This window comes from Diadema antillarum, unplaced genomic scaffold, assembly GCF_040938485.1.
Source record: "Diadema antillarum isolate AM-2024a unplaced genomic scaffold, OU_Dant_1.0 seq00000221_RagTag, whole genome shotgun sequence".
NCBI classification, from domain to species: Eukaryota; Metazoa; Echinodermata; class Echinoidea; order Diadematoida; family Diadematidae; genus Diadema; species Diadema antillarum.
In genome coordinates, this window is record NW_027271275.1 from 398295 (window position 1) to 411325 (window position 13031).

The 13031-nt window shown below is 40.7% G+C and overlaps 1 protein-coding gene across 1 annotated transcript in view; it reads right to left on the reverse strand.

Annotated features, from left to right (window-relative positions):
* Positions 1 to 11564: 11564 nt before the first annotated feature.
* LOC139729166 (uncharacterized) overlaps positions 11565 to 13031 on the reverse strand; it is an 84529-nt gene continuing 83062 nt past the window's right edge. The window contains exons 34-35 of the mRNA XM_071640096.1: positions 12429 to 12682; positions 11565 to 11915 (exon numbers count right to left, since the gene is read on the reverse strand). Of these exons, the coding sequence (XP_071496197.1) occupies positions 11683 to 11915; positions 12429 to 12682 (487 nt within the window). The 3' untranslated portion in view covers positions 11565 to 11682. The remainder of the gene's footprint in view (positions 11916 to 12428; positions 12683 to 13031) is intronic.

Below are 13031 nucleotides of genomic sequence, written 5' to 3' on the forward strand. Positions count from 1 at the left end.
CAGAATGACGTCATTGTCCTTGATCGTCCTGTTCTGGTTCTCATGTCTCCAAGCCGTCTCCCACGCCTGTCTCACAGGGGCAGGCTGGCAGCCCTGGAATCTCACCACGCGGACCTCGCGCACCGACGTCGTTCTGATCGGCACGGTGACCGCCTTGCATCCAGTGTTCAGTAGGCGTCGTGTCGACAGGCAGGAGGTGCGCTCGTACACGGCGCAAGTCGACGTCGCGTGCGTGTTCGGCGTGAGGATGAACTCCAGTGATATCGTCAGGGGCCTGTCCGACAGCGGCGGCCTCGTGAACGTGACCGGGATGAACGCCGCTCGTCCCAACCCGTCTTGCGGGCGCACCGAGGTCGCCGTGGCCGGAGAGTACATCCTGATGGTCGTGGGTGGATGGAACGGTGGTCATCTCACCCCGGACCTGGTGAACTCGCAGTCCGCGGCGTTTAACGCATCTGGCGACTCATTGCAAGAACTCGCAGGAGTAATGTCGGGACGCCATCAAGGATATCGGATAAGGTCACGGACATGTCCTGCGGAAAACACTGAATTCATGACGTCCACGAGTACTGTGAACCCGACTACGATGAAGACAAGATCGGTAGCAGACACGACGCCAGAGGGATCAGATCAAACAACCGAGCTCCCTCATCTTAGCACCGTTGCATCCGAAACAGGAACTGGTAGAGCAAAGCAGCTAGGGGCTCTCCCTGCACTCGTGATATACACAGTCTTTCTAGCCTCTTTACTTTAGACCGGTGAAACAGAAATACTCGATAACAATATCAGAACAGGTTACTATGTCATCCCATTCGATATATACTGTTGTTTCGTGTTAATTGTGTCATAGTGTGATTTATAACTGTGTATTTTTGCTACAATTTCCATCACATGCACCATGTATTAAGCAAACATTGATTTCTTGATTATTGATTTTCATGTCACTTTCAAACAGGCCCACTAGCAATGTACAATGTCGTATGTGGGGTAACAAAGTAAGGTAAAACGAATCTCCACCTCAAATTGATTATAAACAGCATAAATTCAGACAATCTTGAAATAAAAGGATTCGTTGAATTGATAAGCAATGGAAAAAGAGATTTGAGTGTTTATATATTTTCCCAGACAAGAGTTATCATAAGCAATCGCAAATTTGAATTAATTAAATTGAATTACTGTCATTTTTGCCATCCTCCCATTTACTCGCATAGAAATCTATGCAAACATGCCCTCTTCAGCTCTTAATTTGAGTAAAATAGAAAAAAAATATCCTTTGCAATTTACATTAAATTTTGGTAGCCTTGAATGATTTTTCAATGTTGAAATTGTAAAAAGGATAGGCTTATATCTTGTTGAACGGTTGATTATATTAAAGAGACGATTTAAATAACATTCTATGTGCAGATTGTACCACATAATGAGTATGTTGAGGGGTTGGCACATCATCACCAAGAAACTGTAAAGTTCCGTGGAGAGCTAATGGTATTAATCCCCGAAAGACTGGGTGGGGATCTCTTAGACCCCCCCCCCCCCTTCCACATGAACTGCGATGACGTTGTCATACAAAAAGATTTTACCTTCCAGTGTCTTGACCGGCCCAACAATGAAAATCGATGGCCCGATACATCGGGCTACCAAAACAAATCTTCCCTTAAAAGATGGTGACCCAACATCTATTTCTGGTGTACCCTGGCGACCGGGCCACCTCTACTGTTGACCCTTGATATATACATATGTATATATATATACATATATATATATATATATATATATATATATATATATATATAAGATGACGAAGCAGGGGCGTCACCAGCTTTTTTTCAAGGGGGGTGCGTTTTGACCCTAATGTAACGAGATTTTTTTTTGACAGACATTTGGAATATAGGAAGCTCTCAATCCCTAGACTTTTACTGTTGTTGAGGGAAACTAAGCGGGGAAAGGGCACCGGCGTAGCTAGGATTTCATCTTTTACAGTAAAAAAAAAACTACCATTTGGAGCTATATTTTTTCGCCTTGGAAATAAAGGGGGGAGGGTGCACCGGGCGCAGCTGCCGGCAATTACTGGCAGCAACATCAGGAGAAAGGCATAACAATTAAATGCGAGCGAGCGGAGCGAGCGAGCTTGAATATTTTGAAATTTTACAGTAAAAAAAAAAACCTGCCGTTTGTTGGTATATTTTTTCGCTTTGGAAATAAAGGGAGGGGGTGCACCGGGCGGAACTGCTGGCAATTACTGGCAGCAACATCAGGTGAATTGCAGAACGATTAAATGCGAGCGAGCTTGAAAATTTTACATTTTACAGTCCAAAAGCTGCCGTTCTTAGCCATATTTTTTCGCTTTGGAAATCAAGGGAGGGGGGCGCACCGGGCGGAACTGCTGGCCATTACTAGCAGCAACATCAGGTGAATTGCATAACGATTAAATGCAAGCGAGAGAAGAGAGCGAGCTTGAAAATTTTCCATTTTACAGTCCAAAAACTGCCGTTCTTAGCCATATTTTTTCGCTTTGGAAATTAAGGGGGGGGGGGGAGCGCATGCCACCGAGCGCAACTGCTGGCAATTACTGGCACTGGCAGCAACATCAGGTGAACTGTATAACGATTCAATGCGAGCGAGCGAAGAGAGCGAGCTTGAAATTTTTGACATTTTACTGTAGAAAAACTGCCGTTTGTAGCTATATTTTTTCACTTTGGAAATTAAGGGGGGGGGGGGCCGCACCGGGCGCAACTGCAGACAATTACTGGCAGTAACATCAGGGGAATTGCATAAAGATTAAATGCGAGCGAGCGAAGAGAGCGAGCTTGAAAATTTTCCATTTTACAGCCCAAAAACTGCCGTTCTTAGCCATATTTTTTCGCTTTGGAAATAAAGGGAGGGGGCGCACCGGGCGGAACTGCTGGCAATTGCTGGCAGCAACATCAGGTGAATTGCATAACGATTAAGTGCGAGCGAGCTTGAAAATTTTACATTTTACAGTCCAAAAACTGCCGTTCCTAGCCATATTTTTTTCGCTTTGAAAATTAAGGAGGGGGGGGGGGTGGAGCGCATGCCACCGGGCGCAACTGCTGGCAATTACTGGCAGCAACATCAGGTGAATTGCATAACGATTCAATGCGAGCGAGCGAAGAGAGCGAGCTTGAAAATTTTGACATTTTACAGTAGAAAAACTGCCGTTTGTAGCTACATTTTTTTTCGCTTTGGAAATTAAGGGGGGCGCACCGGGCGCAACTGGACGATTACTGGCAGTAACATCAGGGGAATTGCATAAAGATTAAATGCGAGCGAGCTTGACAATTTTGACATTTTACAGTCCCAAAACTGCCGTTTGATGCTACATCTTTTTTTGCTTTCGAAATTGAGGGGGCGCACCGGGCGCAACTGCTGGCAATTACTGGCAGCAATATTAGGATAATTTGAATGCGAGCGAGCGGAGCGAGCGAGCTTGAAAATTGTGACATTTTACAGTCCCAAAACTGCCGTTTGTAGCTATATTTTTTGCAGTAAGGGGGGGGGGGGCACCGGGTGGAACTGCCGGCAATTACTGGCAGCAACTTCAGGAGAATGGCATTACGACTAAATGCCAGCGAGCGAGCTTGAAAATTTTGACATTTTACAGTCCCAAAACTGCCGTTTGATGCTATATCTTTTTTTGCTTTCGAAATTGAGGGGGTGCACCGGGCGCAACTGCTGGCAATTACTGGCAGCAATATTAGGAGAATTTGAATGCGAGCGAGCGGAGCGAGCGAGCTTGAAAATTGTGACATTTTACAGTCCCAAAACTGCCGTTTGTAGCTATATTTTTTGCAGTAAGGGGGGGGGGGGGCACCGCGTGGAACTGCCGGCAATTACTGGCAGCAACTTCAGGAGAATGGCATTACGACTAAATGCCAGCGAGCGAGCTTGAAAAATTTTGACATTTTACAGTCCAAAAACTGCCGTTTGTAGCTATACTTTTTCGCTTTGGAAATTAAGAGGGGGCGGGGGGGGGGGGGGGGAGACGCCCGGTGCGCCCCTCCCCCTGGATCCGCCACTGGTAGTCAAGGGTGTCGGTTTATGTTCATGACTGGGGGAGGTATGACCAGCGAGGTGGCGTCGAAGTGACCAAGTATGGGAAGGATGTCCAAAATCTATGTATATAGTCAACACTGTATAGAATACACTTGCACTAGAAGATAATTATGTATAAAATCAGTGCTGCCAGAACCAGGGGTGCGAATTGCTTTTGCCCACGATTTTTTCTTTTCTTTGTTTTTGTCCCCGATGCAAAATTTCAAAAAAATAAATAAATAGATAAAAAATAATAATCATTTAGTGTCCGGCGTTGAGGTCGCTCGCAGACTGAAGTTTTTTTTTTTTTTTTTTTTTTTTTCAGGGTCTGAAGGGGGGTGCGTTCGCACCCAACGCACCCCCCCCCCCCCCCGGTGACGCCCATGCGAAGTAGAGTGGTAATGCATTTTGACAGTCCAACAGTGCTATTTATTCAGACCAAATTTTCGACGAATACATTCGTCTTCCTCAGGGTCGACTATGACAATTCTGAAAATGACAATTACAATGACAATGACAATTCTGACTTTCAGAATGAATAGCACTGTTGGACTGGTACCAACACGCGGACTACAAGTATCATAATATATATACACTGTATATGTATATATATATATACATACATATATATATATATACATATATATATATATATATATATATGTACATATACATATACATATGCATATATATATATGTACATATACATATACATATACATATACATATATACAAACAATTATTTCACGTATTCATGGGGTGAATAATCGGTCCTTCAATTGGGAAATCACTTGTGTCAAATTTTACGACTCAAGTTGTAGCCGCGCCTGTTGTACTAAACTCACTGCGAGCAAGGCGCTTGTTTGATTTCATGATGAGTGATTACTCGTACAGTTGTAAGTATTCAGGTTGGTATTATGTATAGTCATCGGTTTTGTTATGATTGTACTTTAGCGCAAAGCGTCTCGATTGTAAGTATGTCGTGTATTCATTTGCCTTCATATATTGTATACATCTTGGTCTTGGGATCAGTTGGCTCAGTAACTCGTTTGGTATAAGTTTCAGATTTACAACTCTTTACTTGTGATAACTGGTTCAAGGTATAGGCGGTTTTAATAGTGTTATCGTTTTGTGACCAAATCGAGCTTCAAGCATTGGCGTTCTGGAAACAATGCGGGTTTGTTTGTTTGTTTGTTTCTTTGTTTGTTGGTTGGTTTGTTTGTTTGTTTGTTTAATCTTGTTTTCTTCTTCAACTTCTTGTCCTCATCTGCTGTTGGTATGGGTGTGCTCGTTTTGAGGATAAGAAAGAGTAATAAATGACTGTATCGAAATGCCATAGCTCGACTCTTAAGAACGTCATTTGTATCCGACCTGAGTCTCTTCCTGCCATTAAAAAATAATGACATCCAAAGTTCACAATTTCTCCTTTTCTCCGAACAGTCATCAAAGCAGTGGATAGATATTCATCGGCGGACGATTATTTGCTTTTTAAGGTTCATGTGGGAAGGTGATACGGATAAAGATTATCCGCTCATCTCAGACATCATCCCTGATAGATTGAATACAGAAGTTGACTGAAGTTTGCCCAGAGCATTGTGTTTTGCTTCTTGGGCTGTTTTGGCTTAGCGGGTAAGACTATGGATTCTCAATCTTGAGGTTTTCAGTTTCGGTGTTTTTAGCAGCGCCAGGGGAGGCCCCAAGGTAACTAAATCTTGGTATCTTAGTCCTCCGGTTGGAACTTAATTAAAGCCATAGGTTTTGCGGCTGCTTGCTTAAATGCAGTACATGTAGTTCTGCTGTCTACGATGATTTTTCGTTAAGTAAGAGCGAAACTCGGTTGAGTAGTTTCGCAACTGGAAAACCAGGATCGAAGTCAGTGTACTAGCAGTCATTACTGACTAAGGCATCTCATCTGCGTCGCGATATAAGAATTAGTTGGTGTTTGGGGAAACTACAGGTGTAAGAAGCGTTATATTGTTGTATTAAGCGTGTTTCTCATTGTAAGTTTATCTACTGTAATGGATGTACGGAATTCACCATGTAGAGTTTTTCTCTCTTTTTTCTTGTAATTTAGTGCTCTGTAAACATAAGTATTTTCTTCGTTGTCACTTTGAGAACACTACATGCCAAAAATGTCCTCATTTGAAAACACAGACAGACAGACAGACAGACAGACACACACACACACACACACACACACACACGCACACACACACGCACACACACACACACATAGCCAAGACGTCGCGCTATTAGAATTTTCTACCATGAATCTCCAGGATCGGGTGTAGTCTCAAATTCTGAATAATAATATTCAAATTATTTTTTTTTCTTCTTTCTGTCTTGATATTGAAATGCCTGTCATTCCTCTTCCTTGAAACGATTGTGAATCGTTGATTGTTGGTAAGTGACAGTATCGAAGATGATAGTCATGTACACGATGAGCTCAATACCCAGTAGACGTGTTGTGATTCTTTAGCAGCATATATTTATTTCAAGAAAATATATAATAGAAATGAAATACCTTTGATGTTTCCCATGTTATTACATTAGTGTTAACAAGTAATAATAAAGAATCGTACAGAATACACATCAATGAATTCAGCACATTCCTTTTTGTGTAGAACCATATCTTTACTTTAACACTTTCAAAGTGACATAGCAGGAATTATCAGACATGTATCCCCCTATATATATGTATATAATATGATATATTATATATACATATATCATATGGACATACACATCATACGTACATATACATGACGACATATTATCCTTATACTTACAGAGATACACACACAAACACATACTTGTACATACTCGTACGATAATCCAGACATATTGTGCCAGATTGTGAAATGTGAACTAGTTCTTCCTCAGAACCTTTTTGCTATAAAGTCTGTAATTATGCCATGCGCAAAGACATGAAGCATAACATAGGGAGGAGCATAATTATTGTGTATTGCTGAGATTTTTCCATGGAGATTGCAACTTGTACTATTGGTCTACAGCTTGTCTGTACAAAACTAAGCAAAACAACACAAAATCATACAAAGATCCAAAACTCATCAGACTATATTCTGTGTATTCCATTTTCTCAATTATTATTTAAGAAAATCCACTCCTTAATGACACATTTGGGGAGCGCATGCCGTCTGTTCTGTACAGAATGGTGGTTACATGCTTAAGCAAAACACGGCTAATCCCGATTTAGCTGTTGTAGTAGTAGTACAATGTATAGTCAAAACACTTGTTGAGAATGGGGTTTTTAAAGGTGAACGTTGTTTAAGGTGGAATTTGCCCCATAACAAGCTTGACATTGTTTCTTAGACGTATACACGACTTGCTCGAAGTTGCATGTGGTTGTCAATAGCAGCTTTGCTATACACACACAAAAAAAAATGAAAAAATGCCAATGAAACAAAAGCATTAACGAGAAGGCGAAGAAAAACTCTTTGCATAAATATTCACAGATTTTGAGAAAAATCCAGATAGCAATCGTGCAATTCATACAAATTGCGAATTTAAATTACATACGTTATATGTATAATCTAGATACAACAAATTAGTCGTTTTAAACGCTAATTTCCACAACACAACTCGCATTCCATAATGCCAATATTGGGGACATTAATCATCGATCACTTTGTTCAAAAGGAGAACTACAACACATTAGGCTAACAGCATTTACACTTTTGAGTACATTCTAAGATACATTGATAGAAATATGCATAAACACTAAGAGATGCACCATTGCCAATACGATTCAATTCGAAGATATCAAAAATAAATACGAGAGCGACACAACCCACGAAGCAAACGGCTAAATTGCAAAGATTATGACATCTTACAAAATATTGAAAAAAGGCAGTATAATGCTTGACTACGGCTAAATACCTATTGGAACTCTACGAAGCGTACTGAATTGACTACTTCTAGCATTATTTCAATGTCTGGGTGTGGGCGGAAGAAGGAGGAAAATCTATCAGGCTGGGGTATCTATTTTGATAAAGTTCTTGGCGAGTGCATGGAATTTAATCCCGTTATACATTCTCTTGGTCCCTTGTTAAGAGTCTTGGAGGAATACTTGATAGGTGACTGAACTGTATTAATACTCGGATGTTTATAGATTAAATACATGTAACCAATCTCTAAACTTTTCCCCCATTGCGATTCCAGGGAGGCGATTGCTACAGATAGCCTCCATGGCTGTGCGGATGGCTTTTATTCTTTAGTAATACCTGAATGTATAGCACCTGTCATCTGATACACATGAAGTATTGCCATTTATGAGGGAGATTTCGAGATGTGTATCGAAGTATGGTTGGGGATTGTCACGATTGTGTTTTTATTTGGTCCATTTTCCATAAACAGAGTACTAGATCGAAACTATAGCGAAAAGAAAGCACAGGAACAGTTGTGACTCGCAAATATAACTAAACTTACATAATCACTAGTCACCATTACGACGTAAAATTCATCGAACGATAGGCAATAACATCGCAGCTCTCAACTTCGATAAGGCTACATACTTTATTTTTTGTAGTTATGTTCTTTTTTAATAAAAAGGGCGAAGCTACAGATCACAATGCTCGTGTTGTACATCGTTTTCACTGTTATAATCATTATTTTGATTATGAGAGATTTAATCACCAAAAAAGCATCCTAAATTTGTCCGAAAAAGCATATCGCCACAGAATATCTTCACTTGATAACGGCATTTCATGATTCATTTTGAAAATGACACAACATTCAATAGCAACGTCACTAGGCGGACATCTTGTTCGAGCTCCAAGAATAAAGCACATAGCATTACTCTCTGCTAAAAGTAGGAAAAACATAACATATACAGATACACCGTAGAATTCAAACACGCTAAACCGTCATCTGCCCATTAACTCGATGAAATATTTTCATATAAAAAAATTGCAAGAAATTGAATATAGACAATATATAGATACAGAAAATATAGCACGCTTGCGAAACTCAACATGTATAACTTAATATTTACACAACAATATCGCTCAAGTTAACACACTTACACAAGAATCGTAAACATTACGATATCCCGAAGAAAGGCTCCCGTCGCAACGCGACTTCAACAAGTTTAACAAGCGTAACCGCTAAAACCCTGCCCGAAATAATAAAAACTCCAGCTACGGCAGTAACCTTGTCGATTTTCTTTTCATACTATCACTTTAACACTTCTGGTTTTCTCTTAATGTTATTACCCTGGCGAGCATTACAAAAAAGACAAACAGACAGACAAACAATCAAACAACCAAACAAAAACAAGAGAAGAAAACAATTAGTGACGGATAAAGGGGTTGGCTTGGGAACGAAAGGAACAGTGGCGAACGCAAAATATGAGTCATTGGAGACTTAGTGATTTCGGGAGGAGCAGAAGAAGATGATTAAGAAAAAAAAACATCACGAGAAATGTGGGTGTGGTTTCAGGGTGTCAAAAAAAAAAATGAATGAATCCGGCATGAATTGCATGACTGTGTCTTCAGTTTTGCTCATATCAAAAGTGATACGATGAAACACAATGAATATAATATATACCCAGGATCGGATAATCAACTTAAAGGTAGATATCAAACGCGGGTTTAAACATATGAGAGATGAAAAAAAAAATAACGTCGGATTAAATGAGTGAACTACTTTACACTAGTAAGACTGTGTAAGAGCACAGTCCATCGGGACACAATGGCGGTATGAAAGCCAACGGCATTGATTTAAAACCAGATTCTTCTCCGCTCTACGTGATTTCGTGTTAGCATTATAAGCAAAAACATACACATGAAACATTAAAACCAGGTCACGGAAAGTATATATATTGCAGATTAATTGCTGAATCGCCGATTGTGAGAAACGTAAGTCCATTAGATAAAAAAGAGAGATCGTGTAAGACCTTACTTTGTATCAGCATTGTATGAGTTCAGTGTTTGCTTTTCATACGCTATACACAGCTTTCTGGTTTGTAATATTATGTCTACGACAAACAGTAACTGCACTAAAGATTCAAAGGGTACTTCCTTCATGTGTTTTGTCTTTGCTATTCCTAAAACTAATAAGATTCTGGTACCACAGGTGACCAGACGAAAACAACACAGAACGAGAATAGGAAGATAATAATGTTTGTTTCATAATATATATATTACAATTTCACTTACACATAATATATTTTACATCATGACGGATGAAGTTCCGCAACGTAATGTGAGCACCTTATTCATGAAATTCAGAAATTCTTATCGACATTCGTGGCATTCTTAATATACCACGACACGTCAGACATGATGACATGATGATATGACAACTTGAACCCCAAGCTGATGAGAAACATTATGAGATGACATTTTATTATGACCACGTAAGTGCACATCAGACGGAACAAAAAAAAAAAACAACAAACGGAGAGGCTGGCAGGATGGCAGAGGGGATTAACCCCTTCGCCTTTAGGATCTGATGCTTCCCTACAGAATCATTACACAACAAATCTACCTCCAGTCTCCAATGGATTAATGTTTCATGTCAATTAGCATTGTCGATATTTCCATTTTTATTTTATTTTCACTAGCACTCCAGAAATAATGAAAACCTATGTGTCTGCTGAACGATACAATGGTCGGTTGTACTTGTTGTACCAACGAAAGCCCATCTTTCAAAAAACCGATGCTTTTAGGGACCGCTTAGCACCCCTCCCTCTTTAGAGTATTTTAAGTTTTGAGATCTGTAGGTCGGTTCTTGGCATTGGACAGAATCAGACCTTTCAACCCTTCTGACAGATACATAGGGATGCTTTGGCTCAAAGTAGGGAAGAAATAGCAGTTCCCTCTAGGAGTAGGTTGTAAAATTATAAAGAAAAAAAAGGAAACTCCTATCAAAACAAAACCTGGGAATGGCCAAAATTTAGATTTTTTTTTCTTCCAAATTCAGAATGGTTTGAGGTCTTCAGAATGCACTTGGTGCAATTCATCCAATCCCTCCCAACATTACGGGGTTATTTAAGCCACTGTTAGTCTCATCTGTTTAACGTTGTGATGTGATGCATTAGGATGAATATTCGTTGTTTGTTGTTGACGATGACGATCACCCTGTGACTGAACACATCGACATGATGAATAGACCACTGGGCGAGACCATTTTACTATTTTCGGCCTCTTTCTCTCCCATACAGATATCACACGTTACCAGATAGAGACACGTGGGAATCATTTATACATATGAACTCTCTTTCTCTCCATGAGGCACAGAACGAATAAAGCTACACTCTTAGCATGATCATCACAATAGTAAGCCTATTGTATATGCCATTGCAGGAAAGAACGTAGTATTACTGCAGCGTAAACTGTGCGTTGGCATGGTTAGTCTTCGTTTTGAATGCACAGTCTTCTCTATCATGTCATATAGGCAGAGAGACTAAAACTCTGTGTGGAAAGCACTGTCATCAAAATAGCTTTTACAATGTAGTCTGGATATTACTTTTCCTCGAGTTTTCAACACGTGTCATCATAAGCATCATCAGTTTGAGCAAAGTCGGAATTGTACATAGTCGTAGGTTAAACATTATTGTCTGGAAAAGAGGAAGGGAGCAAGAAGAGATCGGGGACTCGCCACGCCCTCTCACTGTCCCCCTGGTAGATACGACCGACGTCTTCTCTTCTTGAAGAAGTCCTGTACGCAGTTCACTGGGCTGCCAGACCACAGACCGCACTCCAGACAGGTGCGGTAACCATCGGCCACATCAGGCACCTGCTCGGGTGGACACGTGTATTGCACGGAGTCGCCGTATCTCTCGCCGGCGAGATAGCGGGTGGTTAAGTCGACTTCGCCCGGATCGTTGCAGACTAAGTTAGCTGGGTGAGGCAAGAAATGGGATATAGATATTACGAATACAATGATAAGAATTGTTTCAAGACATCCAAAACCTAACGATATATTTACAAGTTGGGTCTTTTTTTTAACTACTGCCAACCAACAACAGCAAGGAAAACAGAGAAAAGTTTACATGAAATTTAACAGAAATATAATTTTTCAGGTAAGATGCTTCTCTTCTGATTCTCAAAGGGTTTTCTTGTTATTGCCTGACTATTTCAAAGTACTAGTAATCATTCGAGTGATATTCGATAGTGATAATAACTCCCCGTCATTCGAGTCCTTGTCGGGACTGTTCAAAAATCGTCAGAAGTAGGGCCTACCATGAACGGTGAACCACGTACATTATTTTGCAATCAAACTATCTCACAGCCCTAGAAACCATACTTCAAACCCAACATAACTTGTCTCATCGATTTAAGAGAGTTGGAAACTTGCAACCCTGGACAACAATATGACCATAGATTTTTTACTCGGAGGATGAAAAGGCTCACCTGCTAATGGTGGTAGTACCAGCGTCACCTCTCTGCACGCTTCAGATGGCACGTTGGGATCGAGCTGAGAGGGCGGTATATCGGTCTCCGCTCTCTCGCACTCGGCCGGCAGTGTAGTGCTGACGACGGACGCGCGCTCCAAGGCACACACTGCCTCCACAGTCACGCTGCCCGTATACTTGAACGGAAAGCACGCGTGCCCGTCTCTGTCGGTGATGCGAGACCGGATGTACCCGAAATCGTCGCCAAGCAACCTAAACCAGTAAAGAGAAACACCATCATTATACCATAATCACCATCGTTATCATCATCTTCTGCTCGTTTAATCTTTGTTTTAATCGCTCTCGTCATCTCTGTCTCTCCTATTTTCTCTCCGATGTCTACAGCCCCAACATTTCGTTCATCTTCGCCAAGCTTTGTTGATGAGACATGATGTACGTCTTGCATCTTTACACCATCACAATCATTATCATTATGTTGTGCCAAGAGTGTTTTCTCGGGCAAACAGGAGCTCTTAAACCATTATCGTTACAAGAATTAATTAATTAAACTTAAGTTCACAGCTAAAATAAGAATGGTGAAAGCACAGGAAGGACGATAGCA